A 17,266-nucleotide genomic window follows, 5' to 3' on the forward strand; every position below is an offset into this window, starting at 1 on the left:
CAGTTAGCCCATCATGATGAATTTATCAGGAATTAACCATGATAGTTTCCAGTGGGAACCACGAGGAGGTAGACCTGTTTGGGTATATTGCTAGCAATGGGATTCTCAGTCTCCGTTACTAACAATCCCTTTCCCCCCGGCGACCCTAGGGTTTGGTGATGTTTTAAGAGAGCCGCTGCTGCTCCTCCCTTGATCATTAAGCTTTCTCAGTTGGACACTCACGGGTAAGGAAAGGCTGGCTCATTCTAATATTCAATAAGTAATTTTAGATTTGACATTAGGTACTGTTCATGTCTCATGGAAATGATTAACTGAATCGCTCTTGAGTAAGTGTAATAGGTGTATTATATTAGAAATAAACACAAAAAGACTCAAGTGGACAGCAATTCAAACAGATTGGTATGCTAGAATAGGCCAAAGTAGACAGCTAAGGCCATTGACACGATAGGTTAGATTAGCCTTTCCCAAAGTGGGCGATAACGCCCCCCTGTGGGCGCTGCAGGCCTAAAGGGGGGCGGTAAGAGAACCAGAAAAAAATGGCGTTGTGTAGAGGCTTGGGGGGTGATTTATAGATCTTAAGTATTAGTGGTTTTAAAGTAGGTGAAAAAATGGGGGCGCTAAAAATAATTTATTCTCAAAGTGGGCAGTAGACACCAGTTTGGGTTAGATATATAAGCAATAGCAGGTGTACCTTGGACAAGGATAGCCAAAGACAAAATAGAATGGAAGATTGGAGGAGGTCCTTGTCATCGGACAAGGGAGGTTACTGATTGAAAATTAATTTTATTAAATTGTTTATCATATTATTTAAAGAAATATAAAGACTTACACTGTATGAATGAATGAGTATACTTAATTTGAATTATACAATAAAGGAAATAAGCAAGACAATTAAAAAATAAATACAATTGTTAAGGCGGTCTAATTGGTGAGAGCAATCTTTTCAAGACAACTGGGTAATTGACTAATTGTTGTTCAAGTATGTATGACAGTATTCTATAATTAAGAATGTTACAGAGGCATAATAATAATATTTTCTTTATTATAAATTACAAAGATCCATTTTTGTTAGTAACAATTGACCTAAACTATGTTAGTAGAAAAAAAAATACAAAATTCATTTTATGGCCCCTATAATAATTTTGACCCAGTAAGGGCATAGCCTATCAGGAATGGCAACGCATGAGGGGGCACCATTTATTTATACTTTATACACAAAAAATTACGAACATACAATTTATATTAAATAAGTGCAACAGGTGTGTTCAACTGTGTAAGAGTTCTCTTCCAGCAAACCCTGAGTGGAAAGAAGCATTAATTGCCAACGGGCAGTATGCTTACAATAGGAGGTGGAAACAGTATAGTTGTTACAATTAAAAAACAATAAATATGTTAACATATATACAAAGTAACAGTATATATATATACAAGTATACAGATGTTTGTCTGTGTTCGTTATTTGTTCTGTTTTTTTTTTATACAACTTAGAATGGCAAACAAGCTGACGGCCCACCTGATGGAAAGTGGTAACCGTCGCCTATAGACATGAGCAGTACCATGGAGATAACAGAGTATACTGTTTCGTCCATGATACTCCTCATGCAAATTATAACCCCTCTGTTATAAATATCAGAAAAAATATGCTTTTTTTTTAATGGATGATAATGGAATGGTAACTCCACCCGCACTATTGGTATACACCGGCGGGACACCAGTGAAGGATGATAGGTGAGGATGAAGCAGGTCAGTTAGCCCATCGTGACGAATTCAACAAGAATTGTTTACGATGGTTTCCAGGGGGAACCACGTGGAGGTCGACCTAATAAGGTATATTGCTAGCAATGGGACTGTCAAACTCCATTGCTAACAATCCCTTTCCCCCCCGAAAAACATGGTTTAAATTTAAATATTGTTTTTTTTTTTATAATTCAGAATGAAACGTCTTTAAAATGATCTGTATTTTTCTAATGACAAAATTCGAGGAAAGCATACAATATATAATCCGGGGAGACTCAACAAAAGAAAAGGTAGGAAATCTTGTTCTATAAGGTCTAACTTGAAATCTGGTATATGTTTTATATTGACATGTCATAGAGAAGTAAGTATCTACTTTCAAAATCCACGCGTGCCAAGTTGCGGCCAAAAGCTGGTTAGTAATAAATATAATGTCTAAGATAATGGGACTGATACTGAGGCGCCATTGCTCTGAATTTATCTCTAAAAACAAAATTTCAAGGATCAATATAAACTAATGTTTCAATAGATTTAAGACAAGAATTATTAATCTACCCCCGTATATATAGAAACGTCAAACCTCTCAAACATTGAACTGTTTTGTTTCTTTATTTTGTACTAAATTCTTAATTTGAGAGAAAGTGAGAAAACTATAATAGTTAGAATAGGTTTGTGGGGGGAAAGGGATTGTTGGTAATGGAGACTGAGAATCCTATTGCTAGCAATATATCCAACCAGGTAGACCTCCATGCGGTTCTTCCTGGGAACTATCATGGTTAATTCCTGATGAATTCATCATGATGGGCTAACTGGCCTGTTTTCATTCTTATCTATCACCCTTTACTGGTGCTTCGCCAGCGTATCCCGTTAGCGCAGGCGGGTTTATCGTACCATTTTCATCCATCAAAAAAAAAAAAATTAGATTTGTTCGAGGTTTTACTTCTTAGGCATGAGGGGGTTAGTTTATGAAAGTTCACAGAACACTAATTTCGCGAAGGTATCTAATTAAGGCCCGTTTGGTCCCAGCATAGAATAGGTAACCTTCCTTTCCTTTCCAGTGGGTGTCATAAGAGGCGACTAAGGGATGGGCAGCGTCGTCCATCTTAAAATATCTGAAAAGCCTAACTGCCGTTACCAATCCGCCTGCGTGGCAACTACTGGTAACCCCCCCCCCCCCCTCCCCAGGGGGAGGCTTATGCCCAGCAGTAGACAGTTAAAGGCTGATATGATGATGATAATCAAATTAAAACAAGGTCAAGAGATAAATTTAGAAAACTGACGCCCCAATACCGACACCAATGTCGAAATTAATATAATAGGGGGGAAAGGGATTGTTAGCAATGGAGTTTGACAGCCCCATTGTCAGCAATATGCCCTATTAGGTCGACCTCCACGTGGTTCCCCCTAGAAACCATCGTGAACAATTCTTGTTGAATTTGTCACGATGGACCAACTGACCTGCTTATTCTCACCTATCATTCTTCACTGGTGCTCCGCCAGCGTATCGCGATAGCGCAGGCAGGGTTACCATTCCATTATCACCCATTAAAAAAATATTAATATAACAAAAAAAAAATACATTAATATCCTTTATTATGATGGACAACTCTTAAACCCTTAAATAGATATAGAGACTTCATATTTTTTATATTTGGGTCTACATCCACTTTGTGCTTCGGTTCATAATTCTTTATGCCCCAAATATCGATAACGGAACGGATCTCTTGATTGCTTTCTGCGTGTAAAACTATGAACACAGACGAGGATCCCACGCCGCCATTTTTTATTGTAGCACTAGCACCGCATGACTTCATGGCTAAATTATCTACATTCACATATCTAATCGTGTATCCTGGGAAATAGTTTTCGTACACGTAAATTTGTCCCTCGTTGATCGAAACAGGTCGGTTGTCAACTATAGCCGCGTCCATATGTTGCAGATCGTAACGCCACACGCCCTGTTCGAGAGGGATTTTCGACTTCTCGCAGAACATCCTAGCTTCAGTGTAAATTATTAACAACAGGAGTACAGTATGGTGCATTCTTGAAAGTTAAATGCCTCACCTGCGCCTATCTGCACCTGTAGCTATTGTGTTCGAACAATACGTGGAATAGTGATAAGTTTTTGTGGTTTTTACCGATAAGGCTGTTTGTATTTTATTTTTTCTTATTGGGCATACGTATTTAATGAATATTGCCATTAGCATCTTTCCCTTAAAATTGATCATTTAAAAATATTACTGCTATTGTTTCATGTAGTGTTATTTTGTAGAAAAGTACATATAGGTTTACTAAATATGGCAGGAAATCAATAATTAAATCATTTATCCCATAAAAAACCGACTTTGATTGTGAAAAAAGTCATTTATTTTCACCTAAAAACTAAACTATTGAACTGATAAAATTTGTATTCAGATAAAAAAAAGTATTTTCCAAATTAATTTAAAACTGACGGTGCGTAATGAGGTAACAAACATAAAAGAAAGAAATATATAACTAAATTCAAAACTCCTTTTTGAAGTCGTTTGAAAATTTGCTCAATAAATAAAAGGCCTATAAAAATAATAGACAATAGGTACATATTGGGGGGAAAGGGATTGTTAGTAATGGAGACTAAAAATCCCAATGCTAGTAATATACCCAACCAGGTCGACCTCCTCGTGGTTCCCCCTGGAAACCATCATGGTTAATTCCTGATGAATTCATCATGATGGGCTAACTGGCCTGTTTTCATTCTCATCTATCACCCTTCACTGGTGCTCCGCCAGCGTATCCTGTTAGCGCAGGCGGGGTTACCATACCATTTTCATCCACCAAAAAAAATAGGTACATACTTACTAGTATAAAAGTTTCTAAGAAAAATGAAGCTGTGTATTTTATGTAACATTCATTAAATATGATTGCTGTGCCCTTCCAGGGCTCATGTTGATACTGTACCTCTAATACTTAAGATTACAGAGAGCGACTGTACAAAAGTCGTTGGCTTGGGTACCTCTGTCCCATTCGTATTTCTACCGTGAAGCAGTTGTGTTTGCATGGCTGTTTCGGTTTGAAGGGTGAGATATGGCAGTGAATTTATAGAGTATAGAGGAATAACAGTTGAGTCCTCAGGAATAGCAACGTATTGGAGGTATCATGGGCGAAACAGTATACTTTGTTATGTCCATAGTACTGTTCATATCAATAGGCGACGATTACCACTTTCTATCAGGTGGGCCATCAGCTTGTTTGCCATTCTAAGTTGTATATAAAAAAAGATTATGAAAATGTAATAAATAATTTAATTGAATTAAATAAGTACATATTTAAAAATTTGGGAATTGTGTAAATAAAACAATACTTATATTTCAACGGCACAATTTATTGTAAATTCCATGCAAACTGGTCCCCTAAAGATAACATTTACACTTCCTTAAAACTTAACTACGAGTCCCGTGATCGATTGACGTTGGCAGGTAAAAAGAGTAGATACCATTATGATGTGACACAAACAATGTTCAGTGCGGAAGGAGGACAGTTAAAAAAAAATGATTTACTAAATTAATTCATAGATTTTCAAATCTTTGGTGTACACTTTACGTTTACAAAATTCATGAGACCGAAACAATAAGTACTAGACAGAAAAAAGGTTCCATACATTAGAACATTCCAAAAATGACAGATAAAATTAAAACGACGATAAAAAAAAAAAACACTTTTTATACATAATATCACTATAATATTCATATAAAATACATCTAAACTAGTCCAACCGTCGTCCGTACAGTAGAAACAAAGAATTTGGTCAATCGTACACTTGGTACGTTAAAATTCGAATGGTAAAGAGTTCCGTAAGACATTAAAATACATTTCAATTTATGAAAATACGTCGCGTGCAATACGCGAGTGCGTGCACACAGAGGACGTAAGAGCTATTATGTTAGACGAGCGTAAAGCACAGTTAGTATCAAGTATATATTAACCCTTCTTTGGAAAAATGGTTAAAAAAATAAATTACAGACTGCTATGTTTTTTTTCTGCAATGGACATTAAAAAGGTATCCATACACGATCAACTTAAAGTGAACTTGTTGTTTTGTATAATTTTGGGCATTCAATGTTATGATGGAAATTTCCACCATTACGCAAAGAAGGGTTAAGGCGACTGACTATACACACGCGTTGTAATATGGTGCGATTGACAGCTGACGATTTTATTACACTACTATTGACGTATTAAATAATCATTCAATTCTCAGATCTAATATAATAATATAATAAAAATATTAATACATACATAAACTGTGTGTTCTTAAATAAATAGTTTGTTCATACAGTATTATGGAGAATGAATAATTATATTAAATTAATGCCTATTATTTAAAATAATTATAATTTTATATAGGTCCATATTTTACTTTTAATTTATTATACATATCTGTTAACTATAAGCGCTTGCAACATCATAGTTGTTACAAGCACGTTGCCAACCTTTATTTTATAAATCACTATAAATAAAAAAAAAAAGTCGACAAGAAGCCTGAGCGGTTTAACGGCAAGAAACTCTGAATATAGAAAGCAAAGTCTCTTCTCAAATTAAGAGTCTCGATTCTAATTCTCATCACTGTTAAACATTTTGTCAGTTTTTATAAAAAAAAAACCACTTTTTCTATAATAAACAATCCTAAAATTCTCGTCATAAATTCAATAAAAAAAAATACTACTGTATTTTAATTAAAATTTTTAATTGTCATTGTATATTTTTATGTATTAGTTGTGTATAAAATTATTAAATGAATAAATTAACTTCAGTTTATAATTTTTTTTTATTGATAATTAACTGTATTATGGTGAGAATTTTAGCACTGTATTTATACATCAAATAATAGACAGTCTAACACAATAAAATGTTTGTTCGAAACAGTGAGTTGTTTTGGTAATGTTTTTCTAAATATGTACTTTTAGTAATATATCACTTGCACCATACCGCAACGCATCGTTTACAAATACCATCGAAAATTGAACATTGAGCGCCTCTAGTGGACAAATATTTCTGTATAGTAAAAGTACTTATCCGACAAATCTGTGTAACACTAATACTCGCATTACACATACAGCCTTACAAATGAAAAAAAATTGATCATAATTTTCTTGCAGAAACTGCAGTAGATTTAACAAAAATGCCAACAGTAAGGTTAAAATATACGATATTACTGTTTAAGGATGCTAATAAACTTAACAATTATCATCTAATTTAAGTAGATTACATTTCTGTTCGCGCCAATGTACCGTAGACGTAGACAATGAATTTTTGGCGGGAACAGAACTTTTGTCTATGGCCGCTGTTTACACTTCACTCAGTATTCAGAAGCTTGTTAAGATAAAACTAATAAGTGAATTTATTTTATTAACAGCCACCGTTACGACAGGTAAAAGAAATGCATCCATCTAATCAAGGCCACTTTATGATTTGAGGTTATACTACGAAAATATATTTAAACGAATAGATAACTTTAATCGAGTACAATTGATATCATTTTATCGAGCATGCAAAATCAGATGTTTATAATATATTTGTATAGTTAAATCAAATATCTTATTTAATTAATTATTGTTAAGTAACGTACCAGTAACCCATCATAATACCGAAGCTTATGAACAATTATTCGAGTTATAAAAAAATATCTTATGCTTACAATATAGGGACGGATATGTGCCCTACGGAACTCAAAAAGGCACTTAATGTAATTTACATAAAGTATATATTTAAACATCATAAAAGCAATTAAAAAATAATGCAGGCCATGTGCAGTCTGCCATATTTCGCATATTCTGTTATTGTTATTATGTGTAACAGTTATTTTGTATATATATATATTTTTTTAGGTTGAAAAACATCGAATAATTTGTACAGTTGGCATCACAACACTAGTGTAGTGTATGGGCGGTATTATAATCTATCGTAGGTATGGCAACACGATATTGTAGAAATTTACCGTTACGATATAATATCTCCTATTTTTTTTAAGGATTTTAATGGTATGGTAACACCGTCTGCGCTATCAGTATACACTGGCGGAGCACCAGTGATAGATTACTGATAAGGATGAAAGCAGGTCAGTTAGTTCATTCTGACGTATTCGATTAGAATTAGCCACGATGGTTGCCAGGGTAATATCTCCTATTATATCGCGACGATAAAAATAAATGATATGCAACTGTTGACGTTTTTGAATTTAAGTGAAATTGTCAAATGTAAATACTGACTCTGTGTGTGTGTGTGTATGGCTCTGTATGAGTTTTAGCTGTAAAAAATTATTCGATGTGCTTAACTATACTCGAGATTATTTTGCTTTCATCTATAATTATTTCACTAACATCTTGAGCGTATACAAGGAATGTTAATGTCGTACAAAATTTTATTTTTATGTTAAAATTGTAAAAGTATAAAATAGTTTACATACTTCGTACCAATAGGTCGATTATATGTTAATTCTCTCATTTCATTTTAAATTGATTATTAAATTTATAATAAGATATGAGTGAGTAATCATTACCATTTTGTATATTCTTTACGTATGTTTTTACATAAATGTTCCAAAATATAAATGTGTATAATATCATAAAATATTTATAGCTATTTAGCGAATTATTTACCTATTTATTGTATGGAAAATAAAAAGTAATAAACAATAATACATTTATAATAATCCAAATCATATTTGATTCACCAACAAAATATTAAATATTAAAAATCCATTGCATACGATAACTGAGAAACGGAACAGTACATCTCCCCTCGCAAAAAAAAAAACCTCCACTCTTCGATCGTAGAATTAGTAAAATCGGGTTTGACGTTTGACACTAAACGTCAATTTAGTTGAGTACAGAGTAATTAGATTTTTATCTCTATGGTGACCGAGTTAGTATACAATGTGTCACCTCTCCCTTTCATTCCCGAGTAGTCATAAGAGATGGCAACAGGAACAAAGTACAATAGACGTGTGCAACAGAAAAAAAAAACACTCGAAACCCTGTATCATTTCACGTAGTCAGCGTGGTAACTGTATATATATATATATATATATATATATATATATATATATATATATATATATATATAGAAGAAGACTCCCGTTGCCTAAATATAACGTGAACGGATAGTGAAGAGATTATTTTTAAGAGAGGGGGTATGTATAAGCCAGTAATAAGGGAAAATTCAGGATATTACCAACAATATGAAAACTTTAAGCACGACGGTAAAGTAGAAGGCGATCGGTGGCGAAGTGCGGTGATGGTGACGGCAGACTGCGTGGTAACGGCAGACGCCTGTTACATGTGGATGGTGGCTGCTGTGTAGCGCGCTTCGCCACGTCGCCAACTCCATTGCGACGGTCGGTACTGTTAAGAAGTTAAATAATTTCATAATTTAGTTATGCATTTACCACCATTTTTGGCTTAAATCCATCTTTGTAAGATGGAACGATGTTATGTGTCTTGACCCTGTAATTTCTTTCACCTGCCTTTCATCTATAAATATATATGTAGCATAAAAGCACGATTGTTTAATGGCAGAAACATGTATTTGATAAAAGTAACTCTGCAGTTACAGTGTGTGCTCCGGCGTAGAATGGGCCACTCCTTCCCTTTCTTTGAGTGTCGTAAGAGCAGACTAAAGGAGGGCGAGGAATGGGCAGCAGTGTCTCTCTTGAAACATCTTTAAAGTCTGATTGCGGTTGCCAACCCTATCACGCGGGCATAGTTGGCGTTAAAAGCTAGCACTATGTTTCGGTTTGATATCCCTGGTTTTTTTTTATGGGTTAAAATGGTACGGTAACCCCGCCTGCGCTAACGGTATACGCTTGCGAAGCACCAGTGAAGGGTGATAGATAAGAATGAAAACAGACCAGTTAGCCCATCATGATGAATTCATCGGGAATTAACCATGATAGTTTCCAGGGAGAACCGCGAGGAGGTCGACCTGGTTGGATATATTGCTAGCAATGGGATTCTCAGTCTCCATTACTAAAAATCCCTTTCCACCCTGATATCCTTGGTATTGCAGGCATTCATAGGCTACGGTAACCGCTTACCATCAGGCGGGCCGTTAACTTGTTTGCCATTCTGAGTTGCATTTGTATAAAAAAAAACTAAATAAACAATCACCTTAATGAGAAGTTGTCCGCTGCGCGTGTGCGGATTCTTGAACGCATAGATGGTCCATGCGGCGAGGGCGCACAGTAACGCTACTGTCAACAAAGCCGCCACCACGCCGCCGACCGGCGACCCGGTCTCTTGCAGCGGCTCATTCTTGCTTCTCCACAGCGTTCTACTTGGATACATATTGATCGATGTGGGCTGGTAGTCGACTGTGAACAGTGAGATTTCATAAGTAGCTTGGACAACTATGAAGCAGTGAGTTTACCTATATTTATAAACGACATACGGACATATATGGTAGTAGATACCGGTGTTGTCATATCGTGCGTAAGTGAAGCTACCTATCTAAAATATTTTTGGGAGAAAGGGATTCTTAGTAATGGGGTTTGATTGTTCCATTGCTAGCAATATACTCTAACAGGTCTACCTCCACGTGGTCTCGCCTGGAAACCATCGTGGTTAATTCTAGTGGAATTGTCACGATGGGCTAACTGACCTGCCTTTCATTCTCACCAGTCATCCCTCGCTGGTGTCTTGCTATTGTATACCGTTAGCGCGGGCAAGATTACCATTTCATTATCGTTTATTAAAAAAACGAAAACCTAAGATATTTTAAAGACAGGTGAAACTGTTCAATTTAACTATAATATTTTAAGAAAGTTCAACAATTAAACTGCTTGGATATACAAAAGATAATATTAAATATGGTGATAAAATAATATTATTATGGTATTTTACTAGGCAGACATTCGATCGTAGGATTAGGGATTGAATTTTGGAGTAGGGAGAATATACTATAACCAGAGGGAGACTTTGTACAAAAGTCGATTGCTTGGCTACCTCTGTCCCATTCGTATTTCTACCGTGAAGCAGTTGTGTTTGCATGGTTGTGTTTCGGTTTGAAGGGTGGGATATGGCGTGAATTTACTGGGTACAGAGGAATAACACCTGAGTCCTCAAGAATGGCAACGCATGGGCGAAACAGTATACTCTGTTATGTCCATAGTGCTGCTCGTGTCTATGGGCGACGGTTACCGCTTTCCATCAGGTGGGCCGTCAGCTTGTTTGCCATTCTAAGTTGTATAAAAAAAAAGCAATAATTAAAAAATCCTACAGACTAAAGCATTAACAATGTCTACATATATACATAAATCATACGAGAACAGACAACAAAACAAACAAGTAATTTTATACTTAACTAGTTGAAATTATAGTAGTTTAGTAAACGGGCATTATTTCATAGCACACTGATAGGTTAAACACCTTGGGTTTTGTAAATATAAACCAGAATATAAAAGGGATGAACTAATACTTAATAGGGATAGACCTCCGTTCCAGTAATACTCTCCAACTATCTATCCTCTCCCCCGTACTGATTTCGCTTTAAACTCTTTTCTCCTACATTCTTCACGACTCTGGAACGCGCTTTCTGATACTATAAAGAGACTATCGACTAAACCGTCTTTAAAAAAAAAAAGTTTATTGATCACTTTTTTACTTTATCCGAGCAGTAAGTACTTTATATTATTCTCAATTTCGTGTATAATATAGCATATGTTATATATGTGTAATTATATTTGTTATTTATATATATTTATTTGTTTATATATGTAATTTTAGTATGTATGTATATCAATAATTACTAGTACCACATGCAAGTATTCTGACACTTCCCTATGGTTGACTGGGAGAGAACGTTTTAAGCATTAAGTCCGCCATGTACACATATATGTACTAATAAATAAATAAATATATGTATGTATATAATATATACATATATAATAGTATATAAGTGTATATAATGAGTAGGGATATATATTTTACATTATTACATGTATCACATCTCTATATTAAGAAATAATAGAATTTCATCATGCCTGCGATCAAACTGTTTATAATTACTCCTCTCCATCCAAAGGTTGCCTGGAAGAGATCGCTTTTAGCGATAAGGTCGCCCATTGTTTTCTCATCGTGATTATTTTTTGTAATTGTTTATATTTATAATAGGTTTACTATTGTAATCTTTTGGAGGAAACAATAAAGAGTATCTATCTATCTATCTAACTATATAGTAGGGATTTTATGAAATGTATAGTATATGTAGTAGGGTTGGAACTGGATTTAGTAAGGATGAACCAGGGGGTGAAGAACCGAGGTGTGGTGGAGATGTACTTACTATGGATGACCGCATCTGTTGAGCCCGTGACGTACGCTGTACTGTCGCCGGAGGCGCCCGGTGCGGGTGGCGCCGGGCACGATGCTATATTTGTTACGGCCAACTTGTCACAATCTGTAAAAAAAAAATCAGGGACTTCATTAACCCTTCGTTGCATGATTTTTTTTTATCGGTGAAATAAATCAATGTGACATAATTAATTTTCAAAATTAAAACAAAAATTGTTAAAAAAAAAATTTGACAGCTATGTTTTTTTTTTCTGCAATGGACATTAAAAAGTTTCCAGACACGATCAACTTAAAGTGAACTTGTTCTTTTATATAATTTTTGGGCATTCAATGTTGTGATGGAAATTTTCACCATTATGCAAAGAAGGGTAAGGGGTAATACTCTCTTATATTATTTTAGTTTATTGTTTATTTAATGATGTAAAGGCAAGAATCGGAAAAGGAATATTGCTTTGGTTGGTCTATTAAGAGGATGAAAGAATGGATTAGACTAGACGTAAGAGATTTATCAAGCACGCACGAATGAATAGAGATGTCGGTAGGGGGCGCCCTAGGCGCACGTATGTATGTCGACCAAATAGGCGACGTGCTGAAGAAGGGCCAAATTAAAAGTACCCGTTACCGGCGAGCGTGTATGAAAAGATTGATGAATGTGGAAGAAGCGGAAAAGGTTTGTTTGAATCGATGCATTTGGCGTTCCATTGTTTCTGCCTACCCTAATGGGAGACAGGCGTGACAGATATATATGTATGTATGTATGTAAACATACATAAATATAAGCTGAAAATTAAATCACAAGCGTCTTCTTAAATATTAAAAGGGTCTCCTTTATTATGTGTAAAAATACATAGAACAATTGACGTCACTGTATATACAAGAACGCCCACAATGTCCTTCGTTTTAACGAACAAGCAGACGGTTCAATGGAGAATGATAAATCACAGCTTCGTGGATATGACTTCGTACATCACAGTATATACTGTGACGACCATGACCCATGAAAAATACTTAGTTATATACTTACGTCTTATGGTCCAATCCTGTTTGTTTTTATCAGTGCCACTGGAACATTTCTGCACTTGTGAACACCACGAACACTGAAACAATTTTATATATATTGCTTTATATTTCTTTTTAATACAACGTAATATGTCAAACAGGCTGACGGCCCACTTGATGGAAAATGGTAACAATCGCCTATAGACATGAGCAGTACCATGGATATAACAGAGTATGCTGTTTCGCCTATGATACCCCACATGCGTTAACATACACTGTAAATTCACTGCCATATCTCACCCTTCAAACCGAAACACAGTCATTCAAACACAACTGCTTCACGGTTGAAACACGAATGGGAAAGAGGTACCCAAGCAAACAACTTTTGTACAAAGTCTCCCTCTGGTAAAGTATAGGCTGCACGCCGTGTGGTCCCGGCATATATTTTTATGTATGAATATGGTTTGGTAACCCCGCCTGCGCTATCGGTATACGCTGGCGGGGCACCAGTGAAAGATGATAGGTGAGGATGAAAGCAGGTCAGTTAGCCTATTGTGACGAACTCCACTAGATTAAACACGATGGTTTTCAGGGGGAACCGCGTGGGGATCGACCTGATAAGGTGTATTGCTAGCAATGGGTCAGTTAAACTCCATTACTGACAATCCCTTCCCCCCCCCCTGGAATAGAGTGGGCCACCCCTTTCTTTACCGTGGGTGTCGTAAGAAATGAGTAAGGGAAGGCGAGGCGACTAAGGGAACTTGGTAAAGGGATGGGCAGCAGTGTACCTCCTTAAAACCACTCTAAAAGCCTAACAGCTGTTGTCAAGCGTGGCAACTACTGGCAAAACCCTCCAAAGAGGAGCCCTATGTTCAGCAGTGGACAGTTAACAACTAAAATGATGATGATGATGAGATTGTATAAAGCATGGAGTAAGGAACTTACATTGAACGCAGTGTCGTGGTTGATGCAATCTTGACAGTTGTTGTACTGCATGCAGGTGGGCAGGGCCGTCAGCCTCAGGATCGTGTTGTTTGTGATCAGGTAGTTCTTGAAATTGGCTCGGTGATACTCATAAATGGTCTTGCGGCGGACGTCTGGACATAATGTTATAATTCATTATTTTTATTATATTATTATTCATATTTATTTATTTATTTTAAACTAACGGTCGTAAAACTAAAAACCAAATCTTTTTGTAATATGGATAAAATTATATTACGCCGACCCCAAATGATTGGGATAAGGGTAGGAAGATGATGATGATGATGATTTATTTATTTTATTTATAATAATTTAATATAATTTCAATGTTTATCAAACACAAATCATGCTGTGGTTGCTTATATAAATGTAAAAACAGTGTATTTTTTTTTCTGATAGGTGAAAATGGTATGATAACTCTGCCTGCACTAACGGAATACGCTGGAGGAGCACCAGTGAAGGGTGATAGATGAGAATGAAAACAGGCCAGTTAGCCCATCATGATGAATTCATCAGGAATTAACCATGATAGTTTACAGGGGGAACCGCGAGGAGATCGACCTGGTTGGGTATATTGCTAGCAATGGGATTCTCAGTCTCCATTACTAACAATCCCTTTCCCCCCTCTACCAGTGTATTGTATTTAAATGTTTTGTTGTACCTTATATTGGTGATCTTATAAATAAATAAATTCATTAATAAAAAAAAATATATATTTCTTAACCTCACAATTGGGAATTTTAAATCTTATTAATCATTTAATTATGTATTTTATTATTTATTTAATTATATTATTATATTATAAATGATTATCAGTTACTAGAGGGAGATTTTGTACAAAAGTCGTTTGTTTGGTCACCTCTGTCCCATTCGTGTTTCAACCGGGAAGCAGTTGTTTGCATGGCTGTATTTCAAATTGAAGGGTGGGATATGGCGTGAATTTACAGGGTACAGAGGACTAACACCTGAGTCCTCAGGAATGGCAACGCATGAGGGGTATCATGGGCGAAACAGTATACTTGCTCTATCCACGGTACTGCTCATGTCTATAGGCGACGGTTACCACTTTCCATCAGGTGGGCCGTCGGCTGGTTAGCCCTTCTAAGTTGCATAGAAAAAAATGAGAAAAATTGTAAAGATATTTGTATGTTTATTACTAAATCACGTTTAAATGACTGAACCAATTTGAATGTAATTTGGTACATGTAACAGATATGTATGTATGAACTTACAGAATACAATTTTGTCAGTGATGTACGCGTCGCTAATGCCCACTTTGACTGGGTGCATGGTCTCGTTGATCTGCTGCACCGTAAGCGGTATGTTCTTGTAAGCGAACACTATGTCGCCGTTCTTATACAGTGTCGCCGCGAACGTGAATTTCAACGATGCGTTCTCTTGTAGCGACACGTTTTCCCAAAATGCCGTGAACTTCTCGCCTGGAAATAGAAAACATTAAGAGGAGAATAAAAAAAAAATAAAGAAAAAAAGTGAAATAAAAAATGTTTATTGCCAACCAATTGCATTTACAAAAGAAAATAGAGAAAAGACAATAATATTAATAAATATTACAAAAACTTAACAAAATGTATTAAAACATTAAAAACTCGACTTCAGGTTTTTCTTTTTTTATGCAATTCAAAATGGCGAACAAGTTGACGGGCCACCTGATGGAAAGTGGTAACCGTCACCTATAGACATGAACAGCACCATGGATATGACAGAGTATACTGTAAGTATTAAGTGGAGCAAACTACAACGCATTAGTGAAAAAAACCGCATTCAAATCGGTTAAGCTATTTCTGAGGTTAGCATGCAAAAACGTACAGACAGACAAAAATTCTAAAAAATATTTTTTGGTTTCTATTACGTTCATAAAGCCCCCCCCCATCCCCCATTGATTTGTAAGTCAATACAGATACGTCAGTTGTCCGTCAGTTACTTGACTACAATGACCGTGCCATATGAGGTTTTCTAGTCTACAATGGTTTTAAATCACTCGCCATCATCGCTCATCTTGATGACGCTGTCATTTGTGAGTGTGGTGTCGAAGTTGGCCATGAGTGGCGCTATATACTGTGTCGCCGCGAGCCAGCTGTGCACGTGTTCGCCAGTGTACATGAAGCCGCCAGTTGCCACTGTGATGTTGTTGATAATTTGTCCGTAGAACGGAAACGGAAACTTGAGAAGAACCGTCTGGTGGAGAAAACGAAGAAAGAGAGATTTATAATAGTTACTATATTATGTATTTATTCAGTCATATACAGGCATGAAAATTTATAACATTTTAACCGTCAAAGTTAATACAGTTATTAATAAAATAAAATTAAAAATAAATAATAATATAAATTATTATCTACGAATATATAATAAATTAGCAATAATTAATAAAAAAAAAATGAGAAAAAAATAAGTCTTTTAAAGATATCATTCTACCATTCCATTATAATTTTTTTTATGCAAATTAGAATGGAACGACAACGCCTAAAGACATGAGTAGTGGGCATAACATAGTACACTATGATTCCTATGGTTTCCCCACATGTTGCTATTCCTATGGACTATGGTGCTATACCTATGTACACTACAATTTCATAGCTATGTATGTATACTGTTACGCCCATGACACCTCCATTACCATCTATTAAAAAAAACAAACAAGTCCACACTGGATGTTACTCACGGTCGCTCTACGGTGCGAATTGCTAAGTACGGCGTGCGCGTCGGCTGGCGGCTTTGTGATGTTCGCCCAGTGCTCATTGAAGTAAGTCACGTTGCCGATGAACGAGCTGTTGTAGAACGCATGGTTGTCCTGTCACAGGCGAAACACTTCTTAATACGGGGTCTTCGATATGAGATGCCCGGGGTAAGAAGTTTAAGGGAAATAGGACCATAAAAACTACTAAAAAATGGTTAAATTTAATTGATTCAATTTAAAATTTCCTACAACAAAAGAGTATCTACTGTAATCGTGATAAAATCAGTTATTTTAAATTAAATTACCGAATCGATTTTGATAAAATATCTTTCGAGGTCAAACTGAAAGCATACAGTTTTATGTAGAAAAAAAAAAATATTTTGCAAATCGGTTTATAAATGACAAAGTTATGAGATTATATAAATAAAAAAAATACAATCGAATTTCGAAAACAGTTCTCACCTTTTTTGAAGTGGATTGACATTTATTTATTTTACAATTTAAATAAATAAAATAATATAATAATAAA

At 35.6% G+C, this 17,266-nt stretch overlaps 2 protein-coding genes across 2 annotated transcripts in view; both read right to left on the reverse strand.

Annotated features, from left to right (window-relative positions):
* Positions 1-1,897: 1,897 nt before the first annotated feature.
* LOC113518619 (uncharacterized) lies at positions 1,898-4,007 on the reverse strand. The gene has a single exon (XM_052895388.1). It carries the CDS (start codon positions 3,774-3,776, stop codon positions 3,315-3,317), a length of 462 nt encoding a protein of 153 aa, XP_052751348.1. The 5' UTR covers positions 3,777-4,007; the 3' UTR covers positions 1,898-3,314.
* A 4,165-nt stretch (positions 4,008-8,172) lies between these two features.
* LOC113514906 (plexin domain-containing protein 2) overlaps positions 8,173-17,266 on the reverse strand; it is a 55,609-nt gene continuing 46,515 nt past the window's right edge. The window contains exons 5-12 of the mRNA XM_052895385.1: positions 16,723-16,851; positions 16,043-16,235; positions 15,272-15,478; positions 14,001-14,152; positions 13,081-13,153; positions 12,049-12,162; positions 9,879-10,081; positions 8,173-9,113 (exon numbers count right to left, since the gene is read on the reverse strand). Of these exons, the coding sequence (XP_052751345.1) occupies positions 9,045-9,113; positions 9,879-10,081; positions 12,049-12,162; positions 13,081-13,153; positions 14,001-14,152; positions 15,272-15,478; positions 16,043-16,235; positions 16,723-16,851 (1,140 nt within the window). The 3' untranslated portion in view covers positions 8,173-9,044. The remainder of the gene's footprint in view (positions 9,114-9,878; positions 10,082-12,048; positions 12,163-13,080; positions 13,154-14,000; positions 14,153-15,271; positions 15,479-16,042; positions 16,236-16,722; positions 16,852-17,266) is intronic.

The sequence above is a fragment of the Galleria mellonella genome, unplaced genomic scaffold, assembly GCF_026898425.1.
Source record: "Galleria mellonella isolate WM207_F2 unplaced genomic scaffold, CSIRO_AGI_GalMel_v1 utg28, whole genome shotgun sequence".
Taxonomy (NCBI): Eukaryota; Metazoa; Arthropoda; class Insecta; order Lepidoptera; family Pyralidae; genus Galleria; species Galleria mellonella.